General features: G+C 52.7%; 1 protein-coding gene across 2 annotated transcripts in view; it reads right to left on the reverse strand.

Moving 5' to 3' along the window:
- Positions 1-173: 173 nt before the first annotated feature.
- The window catches only part of LOC143770612 (chloride channel protein ClC-Kb-like), a 78,943-nt gene continuing 53,434 nt past the window's right edge, over positions 174-25,682 (reverse strand). For both annotated transcript variants that reach the window (XM_077260415.1, XM_077260414.1), the window contains exons 15-20: positions 7,524-7,737; positions 7,318-7,451; positions 7,077-7,174; positions 3,325-3,393; positions 2,950-3,036; positions 174-1,570 (exon numbers count right to left, since the gene is read on the reverse strand). In XM_077260415.1, coding sequence (XP_077116530.1) covers positions 1,532-1,570; positions 2,950-3,036; positions 3,325-3,393; positions 7,077-7,174; positions 7,318-7,451; positions 7,524-7,737 — 641 coding nt within the window. In that variant the 3' untranslated portion in view covers positions 174-1,531. The remainder of the gene's footprint in view (positions 1,571-2,949; positions 3,037-3,324; positions 3,394-7,076; positions 7,175-7,317; positions 7,452-7,523; positions 7,738-25,682) is intronic.

The raw sequence follows: 25,682 nt of genomic DNA on the forward strand, positions 1-25,682 counted from the left end.
GACGATTATATGTGCAGACTAGTGGCTGTATCGCGTACTACAATGATGTGCGATTTCTACTGCTGTCTCTGCTGCACTCCTCTCCCTGCTGTATATTATCTGTGACACAGAGAATTTTGATGTTGTGATAAGTGGTAATATCACACAATCGTCCTCAATAATCACATGACAAGTAATAATACAAAACCTTTATCCGTCGTACGTGCAGCAATCCGAGCAAAATGTGACACTTATCACTACCATTGAAAACGCAGGACCCCGAGAATTATCGGGTGCAGATGAGGAGGCGTCCTCGGAGGACGATCGGGTGCGGGTGAGGAGGCGTCCTCGGAGGACGATCGGGTGCGGGTGAGGAGGCGTCCTCGGAGGACGATCGGGTGCGGGTGAGGAGGCGTCCTCGGAGGACGATCGGGTGCGGTTGAGGAGGCGTCCTCGGAGGACGATCGGGTGCGGGTGAGGAGGCGTCCTCGGAGAGTGATTGGGTGCGGGTGAGGAGGGGACCTCGGAGGATGATCGGGTGCAGGTCATAGTAGACGTCACTTGTGTGGAATGTGTTTCTGGATGCAGGCTGCACTGTAAAGGAGGGTTGTTTTTGCTATTCGATTTACCCTCTAATCTGTATCTTGTGTTACTGATGTATAATTTGTAGAGCGACTGGATGAGAAAAGAATAAGAATTTACATGTATATGTGAACACGGCGGCTAGGGATGAGCAATGCGCCTCTCACAGCCCTGGTCCGGCGTCCGGTCCTCACTTATGACATCATATGAGGCTGAGTGAAAGCCCGAGGCCTCCAGGATGTCCGGCCACAGATGCTACATGCAGAGGTGAAGATTGGCCGTCACCGAGGACTGGACATCGCTCCATGGCAATGAGAATTAAAAAGCTGACCTTCAATACCAACCATCAGGAATACGTCCATGCTTTACACTGCAGGCTGCATCCAGCGACTGGTATAGAAAATAAATGAGATGGTGAACTCTTCTCATTACAGGGAGATCAAATGAGATCCCACATCTTCCCTAAGTGAATCCACTGAGAACGGTGTCAGAGGTGAGGACCAGATCCCACAGCCGCAGACAGGGATCTGCATCATAAGACTCTGGGCTGGATCATTACAACATCCTCAGGGGGGTGGATCATTACGCTCAGTCTTCTGCAGATGAATTTCAGTCTTTCTAGAATACAAGGTTCTGCAGTTTCTTTCCGTGTTCAGGACCGGCGCTTAGTGTCAGTGGAAGGAAACATTCTTCCGGCCTGGTTACAATCGGACCCATTGTACCGGCCCTCAGGGATCTGATCATTCAGCTGGGCCCCGGCCAGGATCTCAGACTGAACAAGATCCAGATTCACTGATGAAGGACTGAAACACAAAGTTTCTGGAAAGTTACGGAAGAGCCTGATGGGAGTTGTGGTTCTTGTGCAGTAACAAGCAGCTTGGTCTTTTCTCCACTCATCACCTTCGAGTTCTGCGCTCTGGAGGCTCCAGGTTTCTGAGGTGTCGATCCCGGACCTCCAGCTCCAGCGGCTTCATTTTGGGTTTGCCAGATTCTCAATGGCTGTCCTCATCTGAAATAGGAAATATCCGTCACTGCATCTACAGGGGGCGCCCACGAGATGCAAACCTTGCCGCGACTACAGGGGGCGCCATCAAGCTGCAAAACTCGCCGCGTCTACAGGGGGCGCCCGCGAGCTGCAAACCTTGCCGCGACTACAGGGGGCGCCATCAAGCTGCAAAACTCGCCGCGTCTACAGGGGGCGCCCGTGAGCTGCAAACTTCGCCGCGATTACAGGGGGGGGCCCGCGAGCTGCAAACCTCGCCGCATCTACAGGAGGCGCCCGTGAGCTGCAAACCTCGCCGCGTCTACAGGGGGCGCCCGCAAGCTGCAAACCTCGCCGCGTCTACAGGGGGCGCCCGCAAGCTGCAAACCTCATCGCGATTACAGGGGGCGCCCGCGAGCTGCAAACCTCATCGCGATTACAGGGGGCGCCCGCGAGCTGCAAACCTTGCCGCATCTACAGGGGGCGCCCGCGAGCTGCAAACCTCATCGCGATTACAGGGAACGGCCGCAAGCTGCAAACCTCGCCACGTCTACAGGGGACGCCATCAAGCTGCAAACCTCGCTGCGTCTACAAGGGGCGCCAGCGAGCTGCAAAACTTGCCGCGTCTACAGGGGGCGCCCACGAGCTGCAAACCTCATCGCGATTACAGGGGGGGCCGTGAGCTGCAAACCTCGCCACGTCTACAGGGGGTGCCATCAAGCTGCAAACCTCGCCGCATCTACAGGGGGCGCCATCGAGCTGCAAACCTCACCGCGTCTACAGGGGGCGCCCGCGAGCTGGAAACCACCGCGTCTACAGGGGGCGCCCGCGAGCTGCAAACCTTGCCACGACTACAGGGGGCGCCATCAAGCTGCAAAACTCGCCGCGTCTACAGGGGGCGCCCGCGAGCTGCAAACCTCATCGCGACTACAGGGGGCGCCTGCGAGCTTCAAACCTCATTGCGATTACAGGGGGCGCCCGCGAGCTGCAAACCTCATCGCGGTTACAGGGGGTGCCCGCGAGCTGCAAACCTTGCCGCATCTACAGGGGGCGCCCGCGAGCTGCAAACCTCACCGCGTCTACAGGGAACGCCCGCAAGCTGCAAACCTCGCCACGTCTACAGGGGGCGCCATCAAGCTGCAAACCTCACCGCGTCTACAGGGGGCGCCCGCGAGCTGGAAACCTCGCCGCAACTACAGGGGGCGCCATCAAGCTGCAAACCTCGCCGCGTCTACAAGGGGCGCCATCAAGCTGCAAACCTCACCGCGTCTACAGGGGGCGCCAGCGAGCTGCAAACCTCACCGCGTCTACAGGGGGCGCCCGCGAGCTGCAAACATACACTAACACCATTACAGATGAGAGGGGGGCACAAACTTTCCTGATAAGTAGAAAAGACGGTGACGTACCTCCTTCCGGGTGACGCAGCCGACAATCTTCCCGAACTCTGTGACGAAGGCTTGCTGCAGGTTGAGCAGCACAAAGAGGTGATGAGCCTGAGGAGGGGGATGATGAGGGTTAGGCCGGAGACACACTGGTGCGAGAGACGGCCGAGTCTCGCTGGTTAAAAGCAAGCTGTGGCACCTGCATTCCGGAGCTGAGCGTGCAGCTCCATGTATTGCTATGGAGCCGCACGCTCCGCTCCGGAATGCAGGTGCCACAGCTTGCTTTTAACCAGCGAGACTCGGCCGTCTCTCGCACCAGTGTGTCTCCGGCCTTATACGGGGCCTGTGGGGAGTTGTCACCTGGAGGTTTATGTCTCCCGTCATCTCAGGAGTCCTCACCTCGTGTAAAGACGTCCAGGACGACAGTTGGAACGTGACCGGATCAATGCTGAATCCATCACTCAGACCCTGCGGAGAGGACACATCGTACTCTAGTCACATCCAAAGCTGCAGTTCATCTCACAGAAGCCCCTATGCTGTCCTCTTACCTTGTGCTCAGGGGCCCCTGGTTCAGTTTTTGCACAGAGCGTGGCCCCAGCGCTGCCCTCTAAGGCTACTTTCACACACAGCATATTTGCTGCGTATTTTTACGCGCGCGTATTTTGCTGCTACTTTACCTGCGTTTTTTTACGCAGGCAAAAAACGCAGCTGCTTTCACACACAGCGTTTTTTGCTGCGTTTTTTGCAGCTGCGTTTTTTTCAGCATTGTGTACTGAAAATAAAGTTTGTTTGAAAAAAAAAAAAAAGGAAAAAAAAAAGTCATTGAGGTCATTTCCTGTCTTTATGACTCAGAATACAATACACACTGGAGTTAACATCATGTCGATTCTGCCAGCTGCAATGGCCTTGAGCCAAAGACGCCTCAGCAAGCGGAACAGACATCAGCTGGGGTTTACTAACCCCACTGTCACTAACCCCAGGTTATTAGGGCAGGCGTCAGTCAGACGCCCCCCCTCGTAACCCTGTACGGTAAGGGTATGTTCACACGATCCTGATTTCAATCCTTTTTTTTCAGGACAAAAACCGCAGCTCTTGGCAGAAAACGCAGGTGAGTTTTTGATGCGGTTTTTAGTGCGGTTTTTTATGCAGTTTTCTCTGCAGATTGTCTGTGTTTGACACAAATAAAGCTTTAACTGCAGTGGGGGGAAAAAAAAAGAAATGATGTCATTTCCTTGTCCAACCCTTTTCTTCTTCCATCCTCCATTTTGGGACTAAACACCAAAATGAGTGGACGTGTTTTGAATGACAGCGCTCCGCAGAGTGCTGAGCGTAGGCCAGATCACAGCCCGCGGATCCAGCTCTATCCAGCTATTTAAGTCTACGTTCACATTTGCGGTCTGCACCGCAGCGTCGGGCACCGCATGCGTCATGCGCCCCTATATTTAACATGGGGGCGCATGGACATGCGTCGCACTTGCGTTTTGCGCCGTATGCGTCACTGCAGCGCACGCATCCGGCCGCAGAGGACGCAGCAAGTTGCATTTTTGCTGCGTCCAAAATCAATCAAAAAAAGGACGCATGCGGCGCACAACGCAAATGTGAACATAGCCTAAGTGCCACGTATTTAAGTGCCACGTATTTCTTTGCCACGTATCACGTATTTCAGTGCCACGTATTTCAGTGCCACATATTTCAGTGCCACGTATTTAAGTGCCACGTATTTAAGTGCCACGTATTTAAGTGCCACGTATCACGTATTTCAGTGCCACGTATTTCAGTGCCACGTATTTCAGTGCCACGTATTTCAGTGCCATGTATCACGTATTTCAGTGCCACGTATCAACGTGCCACGTATCAAAGTGCCACGTGCCACATATTTCAGTGCCACGTATAAAAGTGCCACGTGCCACATATTTCAGTGCCACGTATCAAAGTGCCATGTGCCACATATTTCAGTGCCACGTATCAAAGTGCCACATATTTCAGTGCCACGTATTTAAGTGACACGTGCCACGTATCAAAGTGCCACGTATTTAAGTGACACGTACCACGTATCAAAGTGCCACGTGCCACATATTTCAGTGCCACGTATCAAAGTGCCATGTGCCACATATTTCAGTGCCACGTGCCACATATTTCAGTGCCACGTGTTTAAGTGACACGTGCCACGTATCAAAGTGCCATGTGCCACATATTTCAGTGCCACGTGCCACGTATCAAAGTGCCACGTATTTAAGTGGCACGTGCCACGTATCAAAGTGCCACGTATCACGTATTTCAGTGCCACGTATTTAAGTGACACGTATAAGTGCCACGTGTCACATATTTAAGTGCCACGTATCAAGATTTTCCATGGAGAACAGACACATCCAGAGATATGTCTGCTCTCCACGGCTGCAGCAACACACTGACAGGAGCCATAGTTCCTGTCGGTGTGTCACTGCGCATGCGCGAGCGAGTTTACCGGCGGTCATTGACCCCGGCACTCTCGCTTAACGGCAGTGCTGCGTGGGAAAGTTCAACGCAGCTGTACTGCTGTTAACCGAGACGCCGGAGTCATTGAACTCCGGAACAGTACGCGATACACTGCTAGGAGCTTCGCTCCTGGCAGTGTATCGCCGGAGAGCAGCCGATCGGCGTGGGACACTCGTTTTATGGATTCTGCGGACAGGGAGTATGAATTTGGTTTATTATTTTTGGATTTTTTCCTGGAGGATCGAGGGCTTCGCCTACAAGTGTGCTGTTGGTGAGTATATACTCTGTGTTATATGTTGTATGTACTGTGTGTCATGTATGTGTATTGTGTGTAGGTGTTTTGTGTAACTTTACAATTGTGCTAAGTCGCCGGACACAGGGACAACTCTCCCATCCTAATACCGGATGGGAGTAGTAGTCCCATACGGCGACTTAGCACAATGGTGGCACTAGCGTCGCATGGGGACAGACACACACGCGCGCACACACACACACACACACACACGGACTCCATGCTGCTTCACTGGGGGGCGGGGGCTTCCCTCTTCCTGTCCGACGTCACGTCCGGTCCTGGGTGTCAACCCCTCCGTACAAAGACGCCGACACCCAGGACAAAGGCGCTGTGTGTGGACGGTAATATGGGGCCCTATGGGGATACGCAGACACGCCGCTGCGTAAAGAATTGACATGTCAATTCTTTTTACGCCGGCGTGTTTGCAGACAAAAGCGCCGCGTTTTTTTGCGGTGTGTCTGAACGGCAAAGTGAATTTCTCATTCACTTTGCCGGCAGACGAAAATCACATTGCGCATTTTTGAAAAGCGCCCGCAAAATAGCGCTCAAAAATGCGCTATGTCTGAAAGTAGCCTTACTCTGTGCTCAGGGCCCCTGTTCAGGGTCTGTACAGAGTGTGGCCCCTACACTGCCCTCTTACTTTGTGCTCAGGGGCCCTGGTTCAGTGCAGAGTGTGGCCCCTACAGTGCCCTCTTACCTTGTGCTCAGGGGCCCCTGTTTTCAGTGCACAGTGTGGCCCCTGCGGTATCCTCTTACCTTGTCATCAGGGGCCCCTGGTTCAGTGCACACAGTGTGGCCCCTGCGGTATCCAATTACTTTGTGATCAGGGGCCCCTGGTTGTGTCTGCACAGAGCGTGGCCCCTGCGGTGCCCTCTTACCCCGTGCTCGGGGCCCCTGTTCAGGGTCTGTACAGAGTGTGGCCCCTACAGTGCCCTCTTACCTTGTGATCAGGGGTCCCGGGTTCAGTGCACAGTGTGGCCCTTGCGGTATCCTCTTACTTTGTGCTCAGGGGCCCCTGGTTTTGTCTGCACAGAGCGTGGCCCCTGCGGTACCCTCTTAGGCTACGTTCACATTTGCGTTGTGTGCCGCAGCATCGGCAACGCACAACGCAAATGTGAACGCATGCACAACGCAGCGTTTTGTGACGCATGCGTCCTTTTTTTGCTTGATTTTGGACGCACAAAAAATGCAACGTGCTGCGTCCTGTGCGACGCATGCGTCACAAAACGCAAATGCAACCCATGTCCATGCGCCCCCATGTTAAATATAGGGGTGCAAGACGCATGCAGCGGCGCACAACGCTAATGTGAACGTAGCCTTACCCCGTGCTTGGGGCCCCTGTTCAGGGTCTGTGCAGAGTGTGGCCTCTACAGTGCCCTCTTACCTTGTGCTCAGGGGCCCCAGGCTCCTGGTTGGCCTCGTGTGTCTCCAGGAAGCTGATGAGACGACTTCTCTGCACGGTGCCGACCAAGACTCGAGTTTCTGTTGGAGAAAAATTGAGAGAATATTCAGTGCGGCGTTTACATTAGCAACCCCCCGCATTGGGACTACAACTCTCGGCAGACACTGTCAAGGCATGATGGGAGCTGTAGTCCTGCACCCCATGCTCCGCTCGGCTCACACACCCGTGTTGTCCACCACCGGGAACTCTGTGTCGTCGGAGGATGTGATGACCTGCAGGACGCGGTGAAAGTCGGCGTCTCGGGGCAGTAGCTCCATGTCCGTCCTCATGAACTCCTGGGTCTTCACCTTGTAGGAGCTGTGAAGGGGCGGCTGGAGGTTACAAGACGGCACCGTCACCCCCACGGTCCCCGGTATATGCACCACCTACTTTATCTGACGGTTACGGATCCGCGGCAGGTACGGCAGCTTCTTCACAATGATGGTCCCGTCATAGAACGACGGCTGGAACTTCTGGGCAATAGCGTTGGCGATCAGCACCGAGAGGATGACTGGGAGCATGTGCGCGATCTGACCCGTAGCCTCGAACACCAGGAGCGCGGTGGAGAGCGTGTGCGTCACTGCCCCCGAGTACGCCGCGGCACCTAACGGGAGAGATGTAGGTGAGAACACTCCAGTCGCAACCAGAGCTGCAACCAAAGCGAAGCTGGAGTTGCTGCACGGACATCCATTAATGCACTGCTCTGCTGGGAGACGTAGGGTATAGACCTCAGTATAGGGCTGAAAGTATCTCCCACAATGCACTGCAGGAGTGAGAAGTGTACTGCTCCTGAGAGCTGGCAGCAAAATACTGACTAGCTCTGGAGGATGAGACACGATGTAACAGCAGAATAGTGACTGCAGCTCTGGAGGATAAGACATGAAATAACAGCAGACTGCCCTTAACTGGGGATATATTCACATGCAGGTGTCTGCTACATTTCATCTTTTAACTTCCATCTTTTAAATTACATCTTTTTAATTATGAATTTGAATTGGACTGAATTAACTGGAAGGTAACAGAACACCAAACCACTACAATGTTTCGGTTTCTTTTCTCATTCACCCCCATACTACTTTCCTTCTTACAATCTCCTGCAATCCCTCCACCTTGTAAGGAACTAGTCATTTCTTCCTCCATCCTCCCCAGCCATCTCACCTTATCCTCAGAACTGTTCCTCCACATACAATCCTTTTTCTCCAGACACACACGGCCACATCATGTCCTATCTTGCTCCCACCTTCTAACGCTCTGTCTGCTACTCCTCATTGCCGGTGATGTATCCCCAAATCCCGGCCCACCTCAACACATCCCCACACTCATTTCTAACCCCCTACCTCGATCCTCCGCACGTTTTCCCAACCATGACAACCTCATACCCATTCATCCAGCCCCCACTCCCCTGGTCCCCTTACCTGGAGCACTATGGAACGCACGCTCCGTCTGCAACAAACTGCCATTTATCCATGACCTCTTCATCACCAACAAACTCCTTCCTTGGCATCACGGAAACCTGGCTCACCCCCTCTGACTCAGCCTCTCCAGCTGTGCTTTCCTACGGCGGTCTCCACCTCTCTCACATCTCTCGCTCCACCAACAAACGTGGAGGAGTTGGCTTGCTCCTGTCCGACACCTGCTCCTTCACTCCAATCCCGCTACCACCCTCCGCTACTCTTCCCTCATTTGAGGTGCACTCCATCCGCATCTATTCCCCCTCCAACCTCCAGCTGGCTGTAATCTACCGCCCCCCAGAACTAGCCATCTCCACCTTTCTCGACCACTTCACCACATGGCTACTTCATTTCCTCTCTGTTGACATCCCCACTATCATCATGGGTGATTTCAACATCCCGATTGACACTTCCACCTCAGCTGCCTCTAAACTTTTATCACTGACTGCCTCCTTTGGCCTCACTCAATGGTCCTCTGAGGCCACTCACAAAGATGGCCACACGCTGGACCTCGTCTTCACCCGCCTCTGCTCCCTTACTAATCTCACTAACTCACCCCTCCCCCTGTCTGACCACAACCTACTGACATTCTCTTCCCTCTCCTCTCCTAGTATGCAACCCCCACTCCACGAACTTCCTCGCAGAAATCTCAAACATCTCAACTTACAATCACTCTCTGAGTCCCTCTTACCGACATAGCCTCCCTTCATGACACAGATGCTGCTGCTGCTTTTTATAACGCCACAATAACAGCAACACTCAATTCGGCCGCCCCGCTCATGCATAGTAAAACTTGTACAGTCAACAGGCAGCCCTGGCTGACCAGCCTGACTAAAGAACTGAGACGGGCTTCCAGGATCGCTGAGCGAAGATGGAAGCGATCCCGCTCTGCTGACCACTTCACCGCATACAAGCAGTCCCTCGCCAGCTTCAAGTCCGCGCTCACTGCCGCAAAACAAACTTCTCATATCCTCCCTGTCTCACAACCCTAAACAGCTTTTCAACACTTTCAATTCTCTACTCTGCACCCCCTCCCTCCCCTCTCATTTCTGCTGAAGACTTTGCCTCTTTCTTTAAACAGAAGATCGATACGATCAGAGAAAGCTTTGGCCCACAGCGCCCACTGCCCCTCTTAGCTGCTCACCACTGCTCCAAAATCAGCTTCACCATGACAGAAGATCAGCTCTCCACCCTCCTGTCAAGATCACACCTCACCACCTGCACGCTCGACCCGCTCCCATCCCACCTCATCCCTAACCTTTCCACGGTCTTCATCCCAACCCTAACGCACCTCTCCAACCTCTCACTCACAACAGGTGTCTTCCCCTCATCCTTCAAACATGCCAAGATCACACCCATCCTCAAAAAGCCCTCCCTCGACCCATCCTCTGTGTCTAGCTATCGCCCGATATCTCTTCTTCCTTATGCCTCCAAATTGCTGGAACAACACATCCATCTTGAACTGTCCTCTCACCTCTCCTCCTGCTCCCTCTTTGATCGATTACAATCTGGCTTCCGTTCCCATCACTCAACTGAAACTGCCCTAACTAAAGTCACCAATGACCTACTAACTGCCAGGAACAAGCGACACTACTCTGTCCTCCTCCTGGACCTGTCTTCTGCCTTTGACACTGGACCACTCCCTTCTGCTACAAATCCTCTCATCTCTTGGCATCACAGACTTGGCCCTTTCCTGGATCTCATCATATCTGACAGATCGGACATTCAGTGTCTCCCTCCGCCACACCACCTCCTCACCTTGCCCCTTGTCAGTCGGTGTTCCTCAAGGCTCTGTTCTAGGACCCCTACTCTTCTCCATCTACACCTTCGGTCTGGGACAGCTCATAGAATCCCACGGTATGCAGTACCATCTCTATGCTGATGACACGCAGATCTACCTATCCGGACCTGACCTCACCTCCTTACTTACCAAAATCCCGCACTGTCTGTCTGCTATTTCAGCCTTCTTTTCTGCTCGCTTTCTACAACTGAACATGGACAAAACAGAATTCATCATCTTTCCCCCATCTCACTCTACCCCTCCACCAGACCTATCCATCAATGTCAATGGCTGCTCACTTTCCCCAGTCCCACACGCCCGGTGCCTCGGGGTGATCCTCGACTCTGCCCTCTCTTTCAAGCCACATATCCAAGCCCTTGCCTCCTCCTGCCGCCTCAAACTCAAAAACATTTCCCGGATCCGCGCATTCCTTGACCGTGACACCACAAAAACACTAGTACATGCCCTTATCATCTCCCGCCTCGACTACTGCAACCTCCTACTCTCTGGAGTCCCCTCTAGCACTCTGGCACCACTCCAATCCATCCTACACTCTGCTGCTCGACTAATCTACCTGTCTCCCCGTTATTCCCCAGCCTCTCCCCTATGCCAAGCCCTTCACTGGCTTCCTATCGCCCAGAGACTCCAGTTCAAAACCCTCGAAATGACCTACGAAGCCATCCACAACCTATCTCCTCCATACATCTGTGACATGATCTCCCGGTACCTACCAACACGCAACCTCTGATGCTCTCAAGACCTCCTTCTCTACTCCCCTCTCATCTCTTCTTCCCACAACCGCATCCAAGACTTCTCTTGTGCTTCCCCCATACTCTGGAACTCTCTACCCCTGCACATCAGACTCTCGCCTACCATAGAAACTTTCAAAAAGAACCTGAAGACTCACCTCTTCCGACAAGCCTGCAGTGATCCTGAACCTACTGAACCGCCGCCAAACCAGCTCTGCCCTCTCCTAGTGTATCATCACCCATCCCCTGCAGACTGTGAGCCCTCGCGGGCAGGGTCCTCCCTCCTTATGTACCCGTGTCAATTGTTTGTGCTCATGTTTAATGTATTTGTCTATATTTGCCCCGTATTTCACATGTAAAGCGCCATGGAATAAATGGCGCTATAAAAATGAATAATAAAAATAGTGACTGCAGCTCTGGAGGATAAGACAGGATGTAACAGCAGAATAGTGACTGCAGCTCTGGAGGTGACTGGGGGATAAGGCATGATGTAACAGCAGAATAGTGACTGCAGCTCTGGAGGATAAGACGTGATGTAACAGAAGAATAGTGACTGCAGCTCTGGAAGATAAGACATGAAATAACAGCAGAATAGTGACTGCAGCTCTGGAGGATAAGACATGAACTAACAGCAGAATAGTGACTGCAGCTCTGGAAGATAAGACATGAAATAACAGCAGAATAGTGACTGCAGCTCTGGAGGATAAGACATGAAATAACAGCAGTATAATGAGTGCAGCTCTGGAGGTGACTGGTGGATAAGACATGATGTAACAGCAGAATAGTGACTGCGGCTCTGGAGGATAAGACACGATGTAACAGGAGAATAGTGAGTGCAGCTCTGGAGGTGACTGGAGGATAAGATACGATGTAACAGCAGAATAGTGAGCGCAGCTCTGGAGGTGACTGGAGGACAGGTGCCCACAATCAGTCACACCCTGCTAGGAGCAGCACCTGTCTTGTGAGCTCCAGCAGGAGGCCCAGAGTCGGCCTCTCTTCTCCCCAGGGAGAGGCAGGCTTCCTGGGAGGCCGGCATGGCTTCCCAGGCTTCTGTTCCCCGGTCTGTGCCGGCGGGGGACAGAGAGCAGCAGCAGCAACCGGCCCAAGAGGGACTGAGGAGGTCGGGACGGATGAGAAAAACCATACCCACCTACACCAACCCTGAGACGGCTCATCGTCCGCCCAGAGAGGGAGACAGGGGCACCCCAGGCCCCAGGAAGGAGAGCCCAGGAACATCCTGGGGGGAGAAAAGCTCCGGCGAGTTCACGAGTACCTTCTCCCGAGTGGTCGCCATGCTACGTGAGTACGAGGACGCCGGCAAAGCACTGACCGGGCTGAAGGAGGGGCTGCGGGAGGCTCGGATCCTGAACAACCGAGCCTCTAACAAAGAGAAACCCGCGACCTCCCAGAGGTTCAGAGCCCTCAAAGATGAGGTGGTCCGGTTAGTTGTCCTCCGGGAGGGGATTGAGAAAAGCGCAGGTCCCTTCCTGGAGCGGTTTAAGAACCAGCGGCGGTTCTCAGAAATGAAGGGGTTAAATACCTCAGGAGAGCCGGCGTCCTAAGCGACGAGGAGGAGGAGGACGATGTTGTTGTGCCTGGAGTCCTGCAAACTGGAACCAGCCGGGAGAGTGAGTCGCAGAGCCGACAACAGGGGAGCGGCCTCCCGGCACGGCAGAGGACTCCGACAGCACAGGCTGGAGTGTCAGCGGAGGAAGAGGAGGAGGGCGGTCTGCTACAGGAGATCCGAGAGCTGGAGTCTCCAGTGAACCTAGACCGCTTTTCCTTTGGTGAGGACGAGCCAGCAGAGGAAACCAAGAAGAGGAAGACGACGAAGGAGACTGCACGGGAGGTGGTGAGTTGCAAATATGTACCTATGGCTGATGTTACACCTACCACCTCCTGTGTAAACCTCACCAAACCTAAAGGCACGGGCTCTACAGTGGGTCCGGGACATAGGCAAGGTGGGGAGAGGAGGACGTCCGGCGGTGCTGCAGTCTGTGCAGAGAACAGTGCAGGGGGTGAGGCTTTGGAGGTACTCACGGCGCCGGACATAGGGGACCCCGAGGAGTTTCCCTCCCTGCCCTCTGCGGCTAAGCCGGTTATCACCGGGGCCAAGGAGGGGGATGTCCATGCCATTGCAAAAGGGGGACGGTGTGGGCAGACTCCATCCCTGCTCACTATGGCTGGGCCAGCCGACGCCGGGGCTGTGGGGAGCAGGTCCGAGAAACATGGTGCGGCGAAAGGGGGGTGCACTGCTGTGACAGGGGCGCAGTGCGCCTCAACACAGAAGAGGCACGCGGCTGCGACAGGGGAGCAGCGTGTCCAAAAAGCACAGAGAAAGCAGGATAAATCATCTGCAGGGAACACTGGGCGCCCTGCTGCGACGGGAGGACAGAGTGCTCCAGCACCCAAACGTGTCACCAGGACCCCGAAGTCTGTGGGTGCAGGGCAGGCGGCGCCCCCCAACAAGCAGTGGGTCCAGAATAATAAAATACAAACTGCTTCAGTGGGGGGGGCAAGGCGCTCCAGAGACACAACAGAGCACCAATCAAGGGAAAACGGGTGTAGTGCTGCACCCCTCCCCCGGTCCAGCAGGTGTGAGTGCAGAGAAGCCAGACACAAGTGAGGAAGGAATGGATGTTACTGTGGAAGGTGCAGAGAACACTGGGACAAATGGTGGTGAGAATACTGGTAATAAAGTGACGGGAAGTGGTGGCAATGGTAAGGGGAATGATGGAAGTAGTGGTGGAGTGAATGGTGGGAGTAGTGGTGGAGTGAATGATGGGAGTAGTAATGTTGCAAATGATGGGAGTAGTGATGGAGTGAATAAGGAGAGCATTACTGGTGTTGGTGGAGGGGAAGCAGGTAGTGGTCCCGCTGCCCCCCCCCCCCCCCAGCGGAGGTGGGGGCTTCAGCCCCAAGCAATTCAGGAGCTGTCACTGCTGGGGGTAGTAGTGCGCCCTTGTCTGGTGACCCTGAGAATGGTGACTTGCAACAGCGCTTCCTGGACGCCCTGAGGAAAGGGGAGAGTTCCATCAATGTAGAGGGGAGGGAGGTTGATCTGTCTTTCTGGATAGAGAGACACGGTCTTTCCGCCTTCCGAGATAGAGGGGCAGAGACTGGTCTCTGCCGACACCGGGGCAGAGGAGTAACCGTAGGAACGTGGTCCGTCTCCAGTGGGTAAGCAAGGATGCCTGTCCTGATCGGTCAAAGGTTGCTGAGCTCCTGCTGGGGATGGGCTTCGCGGCATATGACATCTTTGCCTTGATCCATCCCTATAGGAACTCCTACTTCGATGTCAGCTTCGTGAGACCGGAGGGCCTTGAGCTTTTCTGGTCTCTCCATGAGCTGGCTTCCGGTCGCCCCGAATGGCAGGGTTTTCTCGCTGTAGCAATATCCCGCCAGAACTCGGTCAGGAAGGTGACTGTTTTGACCATTAACGAGTCACTTTCCTGTGTCGACATCTCCACCTGGGTTGGACTATACGGCGACATCGTCGGTATTCCCGAAAAGACCCTCGATGAGCAAGGTATCTGGTCAGGAGCCTGGACCTTCATGGTGAAATTTAAGGTTTCAGGAAACACCGTTACCCATATCTCTTCCTCAACATTTTTGGGGAGGGACAGGATCTTGATTTTCTACCGGGGGCAGCCTAAGGTCTGTCATAGGTGCGGCAGCCCCACACACTTCAGTGCGCAGTGTACCACCCAGAAATGCGCACTGTGTGGGGACCTCGGCCATCTCGCTGCTACCTGTGGCAGGATTAGGTGTAACTTGTGTGGTGACCTCGGTCATCCGTTCAGTCGCTGTCCGCGTTCCTTTGCCAATGCGGTCCTGAAAGCGGCGAGTGCGGGACAGGCGAAAGCCGGGACTAATCATGCCGGTGAAGGGACCAGTAGAGGCAGAGGAGGCAGGGAACCGGAGAGGAGCAGGCTGCCGCCATCCAATATCAGGCGGCAGGAGCAGCGCCATGGGAACAGGGGGCAGGGAGTAATGACCTTAAACTCTGACCCGGGTGCTTCACTTGCAGCTGAGGATCCTAAAGACAGCGAATTGAGCGAGGAAGTCAAGAGACTTGAAAGGAAGGAGCAAAAGGACGCCATGTCTGCCCAGGAACCTTCATCTGGTGACAGTCTGGATGAGGGAGAGGGTGAGTGGTCACAGCAAAAGAAAAAGGGTAACAGGAAAACAACTAAGGATAAGAGGGGGTCCGGGCCTCGAGCCTCCTCCTTGGAGTGCGACCCCTCTGACTCCGTAGCCCTGATCCAGGTGCCACTGGAAGGTCCAGCCGCCCCCCCTCTGGTGGATCTCTAACCGGTTCCGGGCCCTCCAGGACTCCCCTCCAGAGGGGGGCGTGGAGGCACGTGCCCTCCTACTGGTCTCTTGCGGCCGAGCCGTATAGCGGGGTGGCGGTCCTTTTTAAGACCGCAGCGGTTGAATGCAGACGATTGATCGAGTTAGAAATGGGGAGATGCTTGATCCTAGATGTCTCCATGGGGGGACAGGAGCTTCGGCTCATTAACATCTACGTCCCCCAGTCCAAGTGGGACCGCAAGTGTCTCTTCATGAAGATCAAACCTTTCTTATTTTCGAGTCGGCAGGTGGTCTTTGGAGGGGATTTCAAGAACGTCACGAGACCCTGTTATAGAGGAGGTTCCGGAGACCAGCTGGCTTACGATTGCGTCGAGCTAAATAGGATAGTAAGTGAGACACGCCTGGTGGAAGTCCACATCCGGCACAACACAGGCCACGCGTGGTTCACCTTTTTTAGAGGTAGTCAGTGCAGGTCTAGGATAGACAGGTTTTATTTGAAGGAGGAGGCCGTCTCCTCGCCGTTGTCGGTTGTGGAGGTGGAATTCTCCGATCACTGTTTGATTATGTTTTCTCTGAGCGTTACAGAGACTCCTCGGATGGGAAGAGGTTATTGGAAGCTGAATTCGTCACTCCTTGAGGAAGAAGCTGTAAGACGGTCCTTTGAGGAATTTCTTCAAAGCCAGGTACCGCTGCTGGACCTAAGTAACACTAAGTCTGAGTGGTGGGAGATGTTCAAACATCGGGTGGTGAGATTCTTCCGGCAACTCTCGAACCTCAGAAGCCTGAACAGGGATCGCCTGTATCAGAGCCTGAGGAGGAAACTCGAGCATCTTGTCTCGACTGGGGGTAGCCGCGAGGCGATCTCCAGTGTGAAATCCTTGCTAAAGAGGTGTCAGTACGATAGGCACGCATCTTTGGTTTTTGAGAGGGACTATGGGAAGTACTACTCGCCCGACCCTTACAGAAGCTGCAAGATGTCAGTGAATAGTAAGATAGTGACAGGGCTGATGGACAGTACGGGATCCCTGAGAAGGTCCAGATCAGGGATCTTGGAGGTCGTCAGTTCATACTACTCGCACCTCTTGGGAAGGAAGGAACTGGATCGTGACAGGATGTTGGCTTTCCTGGATGAAGCTGTTCATGAGCCAGGCGCTGACTTCTCGCTGGGCAGTTTGGCAGAAGCGATCAAAGAAGAGGAAGTGAGACTGGCGATCGATGAGCTCCGGCCCAAAAAATCACCAGGTCCGGATGGATTAACATCCGAATTCTTTAAGACCTTTAGGGACTCCTTGGTCCCCCTCTTGACTCAGGTGTTTAATGAGTGTCTCTCCTCGGGCACTCTGCCGAGATCATTAAGGAGGTCGGCTTTGATCATTTTGTCAAAGGGTAAGGATCCGTCACGCATTGAGAATTGGCGTCTCATATCACTTCTCAATGTGGACAGGAAGGTTTTGGCTAAGATACTCTTCAACAGGCTGGTGAAGTTTGCGCCACGGCTCCTTTCGGATGCCCAGCACTGTTGCGTTCCTGGCCGTAGCACTTTCAGTGCTGTTCTGGGTGTCCGAGAGGCCATGGGGCCTTTGGAAGGGGTTCTTGCTGACCCTGGATCAGGCAAAAGCCTTTGATCGGGTCGACCACGAGTCCCTCTGGTCCACTCTTTTGAGGTATGGTCTGCCTGGAGGGTTTGTGGACTGGCTTAAGATCTTGTATGCAGGGGCTGAGACTTTCCCTCTGGTAAACGGGTGGATTGGACAACCTTTCGGGGTGGGATCTGGTGTCCGCCAGGGCTGCCCTCTTAGCCCATTGCTTTACGCGTTTGGGATCGATCCCTTCCTCAGAAGGGTTGATTGTGGACCGTTGGCGGGGGTGAGGATGGGCGGGTTGGCGCCAGAGGCTATCCTGAGGGTAGTGGCCTACACGGATGACGTTACCGTCTTTGTTTCTTCGCAAGAGGAGGCGATGGTGGTGATGTCAGAAGTGGAGAGTTACTCGGAGGCATCCGGGTCCAAGGTCAACCAGGACAAGTGTGAGAGTCTCTGGCTGGGAGGCGGGGATCCCACATTTGATCTTCTGGACACCCTCCCCGAACTCCAAGAACATGCCAAAGTCCTAGGCATCGAATTTGGCCAGGGTGATTACCCAACGAAAAACTGGGAAGGCAGAATCAAAGGTGTCGCCCAAAGAGTGGACCAATGGAAGGGTTGGTCTTTGACCCTGAGGGAAAGGGTTGACCTGTGCAAAGCTTTTCTGCTCCCCTTGCTAATCTACCTGGGCAGCGTCTGTGTCTTGCCGGAGCCTCTCTGGACACGGGTCTACAGTCTGTTCTTCCAGATGTTATGGGGGAATAGACTAAACCTAGTCAAACGGGAGGTCACTTATCGCACGAGGAGACTAGGGGGGTTGAATATGGTGAACCCCGTGGTGTTTCTAGTGAACACCTTTTTGAAAGTTAACGTGGCAAACCTCTGGAAAGAGGGGGCTCCTCTGTGGGTATTCTCCTGCAAGGGATGTTTTCAGCCTTTCTTCCAGGAATGGGAGACAGGAGGAAGATTGAAGGATCTTCGCACATCGCATCTCCCGACTTATGTTACCCCGGTTCTGAAAATGATGCGCCGGTGGGGTCTGGGAATGTGGGAAGTGAGGTCCCTCCCGAGGAAACTCCTTGACATGTGGGTCTTGCTTTCGCATTTTCAGAGACCATTGGTCCTCAAGGACTGCCCAAGTCGGGAACTAGAGGTTGGATTAAGTTTGTTAAATTCTAGCAGGATCCCCAAGAAGTATTGGGACTTGACTTGGCGCTGCTTCCAAGGTAAGTTGTATGTGAGGGACAATTTGAAGCACAGGAGCTCCGTGGACAGGAATTGTCCCCGTGAGGCTTGCGCTACCATGCTGGAAAGCATGGAGCACTTCCTGCTTCATTGTCCCTTTAATACAGAGGTGTACAACAGGGTGGGCGCTTCCATTGGTTGGCCGCGGCTGGCCACTCTGTCCTATGCTGAGTGGGCCTATGGAGCGTTCAGAGACCTTGGGAGAAGGGACCAAGCCACTTTATTCTTAGTTAGCGCAGTGGTCAGGTACTTCACGTGGAACGCACGAGTTTTAGTTTCGACGCAGAGTAAAATCCTCCGTGTAGATGAAGTTTGTAGCAGCATCCTAGGTGCCCTGGTGAAGGTGCGTTCTCTGGAGTGCAAAGGACTGGGTGCCCGGAGGGCGGCCCATCTCTGGAGCGGTTTCTCCTTCGGGGTGCCTTAGTCCGTTTGCGCTCCTATATCCTGGTGGTGGGCTGATATCTTTACACCCTAGATTTTTGTCTTGTATTTCTGTTCCCTGAATAGAAGGTTTGCAGGCATCGATCTTGAGCCTTGGGTGGTGAGTATGTAGGTTGTGTTCTGTGATGTTGGTTTACAGTGTGTTCCAAATTATTATGCAAATTGGATTTAAGTGTCATAAAGATTTAATTGTTTTGTTTTTCAAAAACTCGTGGATGGTATTGTGTCTCAGGGCTCAATGGATCACTGAAGTCAATCTTAAACACATGTGAGAATTAGTTTTCCATGTGATTCTAATTAAAGGAAAACTACCGTATTTTTCGGACTATAAGACGCACCGGACTATAAGGCGCACCCAGGTTTTAGAGGTGGAAAATAGGGGAAAAAATATTTGAAGCAAAAAAAATGTGGTAAAATATTTAATAACATAAATAACATACTATATTATATGTGGTGTTATTATATATAATAGTATGTTATTATGTTGGAAGCTGCGGACCAGTGTGGTGTCTGTGAAGTACTATATGAAGATGCTGGAGGGTGAGTATAAGAATGGGGGCACAGGGCTTATATTGAAAGCACCACTCCAGCACTGCAAAATAACACTGGAGTGCTGCTTTAAAATCCCATGGGAGAACTATAACTCCCAGCATGTCCTGCAGATCCTATGACATGCTGGGAGTTATAGTTCACCAAAGGAGTGGCAGAGTGCTTTATTGTGTTCTGTAAAGACTAACCTCTTTATTGTGGCAGCCAACCGCTGTAGTGAGGTAAAAGCATCCCATGACTGCACACACAGAGCTCTCCCTCTTGTTGCCTTTCCACAGCACAGGTTATAAGAGGAAGCCTGCAGATTCCAGTGGGGAGTCTGAAGGACCTGTGATGATGTCAAGAAGAGGGAGGGCTCTGAGCTGCCATGTGATGCTCCAGCCCACCCACTTCTGACATCACACAGGTCCTCCTTGTGCACAGCACTCAGCGTCCAGCCCAGGCAGGTATGCAGTGATCTCTCCCCTGGCCCCTGCTGCTGCCTCCTCCTCCCCCAAACACACAGATCTCCCTAGCTGCTGCAGAAATCCAGCGCTGAGGAAACCATGTGTGTCCCTGCTTAAGTGGAGTATTCATTTGCTGCTTCCGGCTCACCATTCAGCTGATAGGTGGGCGGGGAAGCAGCTAATGAATATTCACTGCACTTAATCATCGGGACCACTTGGTTTCCCCAGAGCTGATTCCGGGCAGCGGGGACATTTTTCTGCCTCCTGAAGTGGGATAACAGTGCGATCCCACTCGCTGCTGCCCCCCTCCCCACATGCTACATCCCTACCATTAAACGCACCCACACTTTCCTCCCAAATTTGGAGGAAAAAAAGTGCGTCTTATGGTCGGAAAAATACGGTACTTAAAAATGATGTTCCACATTATTAAGCAGGCCCCAGGTTTCACGCAATATGGGAAATAAAAAGGATCTCTCTGCTGTTGAAAAGCGTTAAATAGTGCAATGCCTTGGTCAAGGTATGAAAACATTAGATATTTCATGAAAACTTAAGAGTGATCATCATACTGTGAAGAGATTTGTGACTGAAACAGCACAGAGTTCATGCAGATAAAGGCATAATGAGGAAGGTTTCTGACAGACAAATTAATTGGACTAAGAGAGCAGCTGCCAAAATATCATTACAAAGCAGCAAACAGTTATATGAAGTTGCTGGTGCCTCTGGAGTCCCTCGAACCTCAAGTTGTAGGATCCTTCAAAGGCTTGCTGTGGTGCATAAACCTACTATTCGTCCACCCCTAAACAGTGTTCACTAGCAGAACCAGTTGCAGTGGGCCCAGACATACATGAAGACTAATTTTCAAACAGTCTTGTTTACTGATGAGTGTCGAGCAACCCTGGATGGTCCGGATGGATGGAGTAGTGGATGTTTGGTGGATGGCCACCATGTCCCAACAAGGCTGTGACGTCAGCAAGGAGGTGGAGGAGTCATGTTTTGGGCCGGAATCATGGGGAAACAGCTGGTAGGGCACTTTAAGGTTCCTGAAGGTGTGAAAATGATCTCTGCAAAGTATACAGAGTTTCTGACTTACAACTTTCTTCCATGGTATAAAAAGCAGATTCGTGCCTTCAGGAGCAAAATCATCTTCATGCATGACAATGCCCCATCTCATGCTGCAAAGAATACCTCAGAATCATTGGCCTTTATGGGCATAAAAGGAGATAAACTCATGGTGTGGCCACCATCTTCTCCTGACCCCAACCCTATAGAGAACCTTTGGAGTATCATCAAGCAAAAGATCTATGAGGGTGGGAGGCAGTTCACATCAAAACAGCAGCTCTGGGAGGCTATTCTGACTTCATGCAAAGAAATACAAGCAGAAACTCTCCAAAAACTCACAAGTTCAATGGATGCAAGAATTGTGAAGGTGATATCAAAGAAGGGTTCCTATGTTAACATGTAACTTGGCCTGTTTAGGATGTTTTGGAGTTAAATAGCTTTTTTGTTCAGTGAATGTGACCTCCTAATGCTGCAAATTCCACAAATGAGCATTTTCAGTTCTTTAAAACATATCAAATGTTCAGAAATTCTACTGTGCATAATAATTTGGAACAGTGCATTTTGAGTTTTTATTCATTTTGGAGATTATACTGTTATCATTGGGAGGTTTCTTGAATAAAATTTGTTGTATACTCTAACGGGTGATGACTTTTATTAGACTGACTGTCATTTCCACCGACCATTTAGGAAAATCTGAGAAAAATATAATTTGCATAATAATTTGGAACACAGTGTATGTATATATTGTATATAGTGTGTATAATAGAGGGTCTTAGTTAGGTTGGGTGGGGGGATTGGGGGGTTCAACGTCGGTGATAAGGCTACTTTCACACTAGCGTCGCAGTGCGTCGGGCCGAGGTTACCGACGCTAGCGTTCTCTGTGCCGCACAACGGGGCAGCGGATGCATTTTTCCAGCGCATCCGCTGCCCCATTGTGAGGTGCGGGGAAGTGCGGGGAGGTGGGGGCGGAGTTCCGGCCGCGCATGCACGGTCAGAAAAAGCGGACTGTCGGGAGCAAAAAACGTTACATGTAACGTTTTTTGCTCCCGACGGTCCGCCACCACACGGCGCAACCGTCGCACGACGGTTGCGACGTGTGTCAATGTGTCGCAAGTGCGTCGCTAATGTTAGTCAATGCAGAAAAACGCATCCTGCAAGCACTTTTGCAGGATGCGTTTTTTCGGCAAAACGACGCATTGCGACGTATTGCAGTTAACGCTAGTGTGAAAGTAGCCTAAGAGACTGATCTGGCCTGGCCCAGGCCCTGCCTGGGGAAAAACTTTGGGGCCTGATCCTAGCTCGGATAATTCCTGAACTTTGTGGCCAGAGCTGGATCAGGGGTGGCGGGATAGTTAGAGTAGGTGTGTGTACTGTATATATATTTAAAAAAATTAATAAAAAATAAATAAATAAACAAATGTTAATTTTGTACACTGTATTGTATTTAGGTTTGTTGTAGGGTGAATGTGGTGGTGTAAGGGGGTGGCTGTAAGGTAAGGCAGTGGGACCAGTAGGGTTTTGTTGTGTTTGCGGTGTTGTATAATATTTGGTTTAGTATAATGTGTTTATAGTGTATATATTGTATATAATATTGTATATAGGACGGTGTGAATGTAGTTGGGGTTGTATATAGTAGTATGAATGAAGCTGGGCCGGGGGTCTTACATGATTTTATGCTATTTATTATTTATAATTTTTACAGGTATTCACGTAAGTTATGAGTATTTTGTTTGTTGCCTTTTAGTTTTGCTTTCTTTATGTTATTGGAATTTTTCTTTCACGTCCCTGATTTGTAGGTCATGAACTTTCTCCATTTTTGTTCCATTCCGGTTTATTTCTTTGTGATTTTTGACGTTTGTTGTCGTCTGATAGGAGATTTGTTCTTATGTTCTGTTCTGTTGTGTTTTTTTTGTAATGTATCACAGTTAGTGTCATGTAAAGTATTTTTATTTTATTTAATAAAAGACCTGGAGGATAAGACATGATGTAACAGCAGAATAGTGACTGCAGCTCTGGAGGTGACTGGAGGACAGGTGCCCACAATCAGTCACACCCTGCAAGGAGCAGCACCTGTCTTGTGAGCTCCAGCAGGAGGCCCAGAGTCGGCCTATCTTCTCCCCAGGGAGAGGCAGGCTTCCTGGGAGGCCGGCATGGCTTCCCAGGCTTCTGTTCCCCGGTCTGTGCCGGCGGGGGACAGAGAGCAGCAGCAGCAGCAACCGGCCCAAGAGGGACTGAGGAGGTCGGGACGGGTGAGAAAAACCATACCCACCTACACCAACCCTGAGACGGCTCATCGTCCGCCCAGAGAGGGAGACAGGGGCACCCCAGGCCCCAGGAAGGAGAGCCCAGGAACATCCTGGGGGGAGAAGAATTCCGCGAGTTCACGAGTACCTTCTCCCGAGTGGTCGCCATGCTACGTGAGTACGAGGACGCCGGCAAAGCACTGACCGGGCTGAAAGAGGAGCTGCGGGTGGCTCGGATCCTGAACAACCGAGCCTCTAACAAAGAGAAACCCGCGACCTCCCAGAGGTTCAGAGCCCTCAAAGATGAGGTGGTCCGGTTAGTGCTTCTCCGGGAGGGGATTGAGAAAAGCGCAGGTCCCTTCCTGGAGAGGTTTAAGAACCAGCGGCGGTTCTCAGAAATGAAGGGGTTAAATACCTCAGGAGAGCCGCCAGCCGGCGTCCTAAGCGACGAGGAGGAGGAGGAGGACGATGTGGTTGTGACTGGAGTCCTGCAAACTGGAATCAGCCGGGAGAGTGAGTCGCAGAGCCGACAACAGGGGAGCGGCCTCCCGGCAAGGCAGAGGACTCCGACAGCACAGGCTGGAGTGTCAGCGGAGGAAGAGGAGGGCGGTCTGCTACAGGAGATCCGAGAGCTGGAGTCTCCAGTGAACCTGGACCGCTTTTCCTTTGGTGAGGACGAGCCAGCAGAGGAAACCAAGAAAAGGAAGAAGACGACGAAGGAGACTGCACGGGAGGTGGTGAGTTACAAATATGTACCTATGGCTGATGTTACACCTACCACCTCCTGTGTAAACCCCACCAAACCTAAAGGCAGTGGGTCCGGGTCATAGGCAAGGTGGGGAGAGGAGGAGGACGTCCGGCTGTGCTGCCATCTGTGCAGAGAACAGTGCAGGGGGCGAGGCTTTGAAGGTACTCACGGCGCCGGACATAGGGGACCCCGAGGAGTTTCCCTCCCTGCCCTCTGCGGCTAAGCTGGTTATCACCGGGGCCAAGGAGGGCGAGGGGGATGTCCATGCCGTTGCGAAAGGGGGACGGTGTGGGCAGACTCCATCTCTGCTCACTACGGCTGAGCCAGCCGACGCCGGGGCTGTGGGGAGCAGGTCCGAGAAACATGGTGCGGCGAAAGAGCGGCGCACTGTTGTGACAGGGCCTCAACACAGAAAAGGCACGCAGCTGCGACAGGGGAGCAGCGTGTCCAAAAAGCACAGAGAAAGCAGGATAAATAATCTGCAGGGAACACTGGGCGCCCTGCTGCGACGGGAGGACAGAGTGCTCCAGCACCCAAACGTGTCACCAGGACCCCGAAGTCTGTGGGTGCAGGGCAGGCGGCGCCCCCCAACAAGCAGTGGGCCCAGAATAATAAAATACAAACTGCTTCAGTGGGGGGGGCAAGGCGCTCCAGAGACACAACAGAGCACCAATCAAGGGAAAACGGGTGTAGTGCTGCACCCCTCCCCCGGTCCAGCAGGTGTGAGTGCAGAGAAGCCAGACACAAGTGAGGAAGGAATGGATGTTACTGTGGAAGGTGCAGAGAACACTGGGACAAATGGTGGTGAGAATACTGGTAATAAAGTGACGGGAAGTGGTGGCAATGGTAAGGGGAATGATGGAAGTAGTGGTGGAGTGAATGATGGAAGTAGTGGTGGAGTGAATGGTGGGAGTAGTGGTGGAGTGAATGATGGGAGTAGTGGTGGAGTGAATAAGGAGAGCATTACTGGTGTTGGTGGAGGGGAAGCAGGTAGTGGTCCCGCTGCCCCCCCAGCGGTGGTGGGGGCTTCAGCCCCAAGCTATTCAGGAGCTGTCACTGCTGGGGGTAGTAGTGCGCCCTTGTCTGGTGACCCTGAGAATGGTGACTTGCAATAGCGCTTCCTGGACGCCCTGAGGAAAGGGGAGAGTTCCATCAATGTAGAGGGGAGGGAGGTTGATCTGTCTTTCTGGATAGAGAGACACGGTCTTTCCGCCTTCCGAGATAGAAGGGCAGAGACTGTCTGGTCTCTGCCGACACCGGGGCAGAGGAGTAACCGTAGGAACGTGGTCCGTCTCCAGTGGGTAAGCAAGGATGCCTGTCCTGATCGGTCACAGGTTGCTGAGCTGCTGGGGATGGGCTTCGCGGCATGACATCTTTGCCTTGATCCATCCCTATGGGACCTCCTACTTCGATGTCAGCTTTGTGAGACCGGAGGGCCTTGAGCTTTTCTGGTCTCGCCATGAGCTGGCTTGGGGTCGACCCGAATGGCAGGGTTTCCTCGCTGTAGCAATATCCCGCCAGAACTCGGTCAGGAAGGTGACCGTTTTGACCAGTAACGAGTCACTTTCCTGTGTCGACATCTCCACCTGGGTTGAACGATACGGCGACATCGTCGGTATTCCCGAAAAGACCCTCGACGAGCATGGTATCTGGTCAGGAGCCTGGACCTTCATGGTGAAATTGAAGGTTTCAGGAAACACCGTTACCCATATCCCTTCCTCAACATTTTTGGGGAGGGACAGGATCTTGATTTTCTACCGGGGGCAGCCTAAGGTCTGTCATAGGTGCGGCAGCCCCACACACTTCAGTGCGCAGTGTACCACCCAGAAATGCGCACTGTGTGGGGACCTCGGCCATCTCGCTGCTACCTGTGGCAGGATTAGGTGTAACTTGTGTGGTGACCTCGGTCACCCGTTCAGTCGCTGTCCGCGTTCCTTTGCC

The sequence above is a fragment of the Ranitomeya variabilis genome, chromosome 4 (genome assembly GCF_051348905.1).
Source record: "Ranitomeya variabilis isolate aRanVar5 chromosome 4, aRanVar5.hap1, whole genome shotgun sequence".
Taxonomy (NCBI): Eukaryota; Metazoa; Chordata; class Amphibia; order Anura; family Dendrobatidae; genus Ranitomeya; species Ranitomeya variabilis.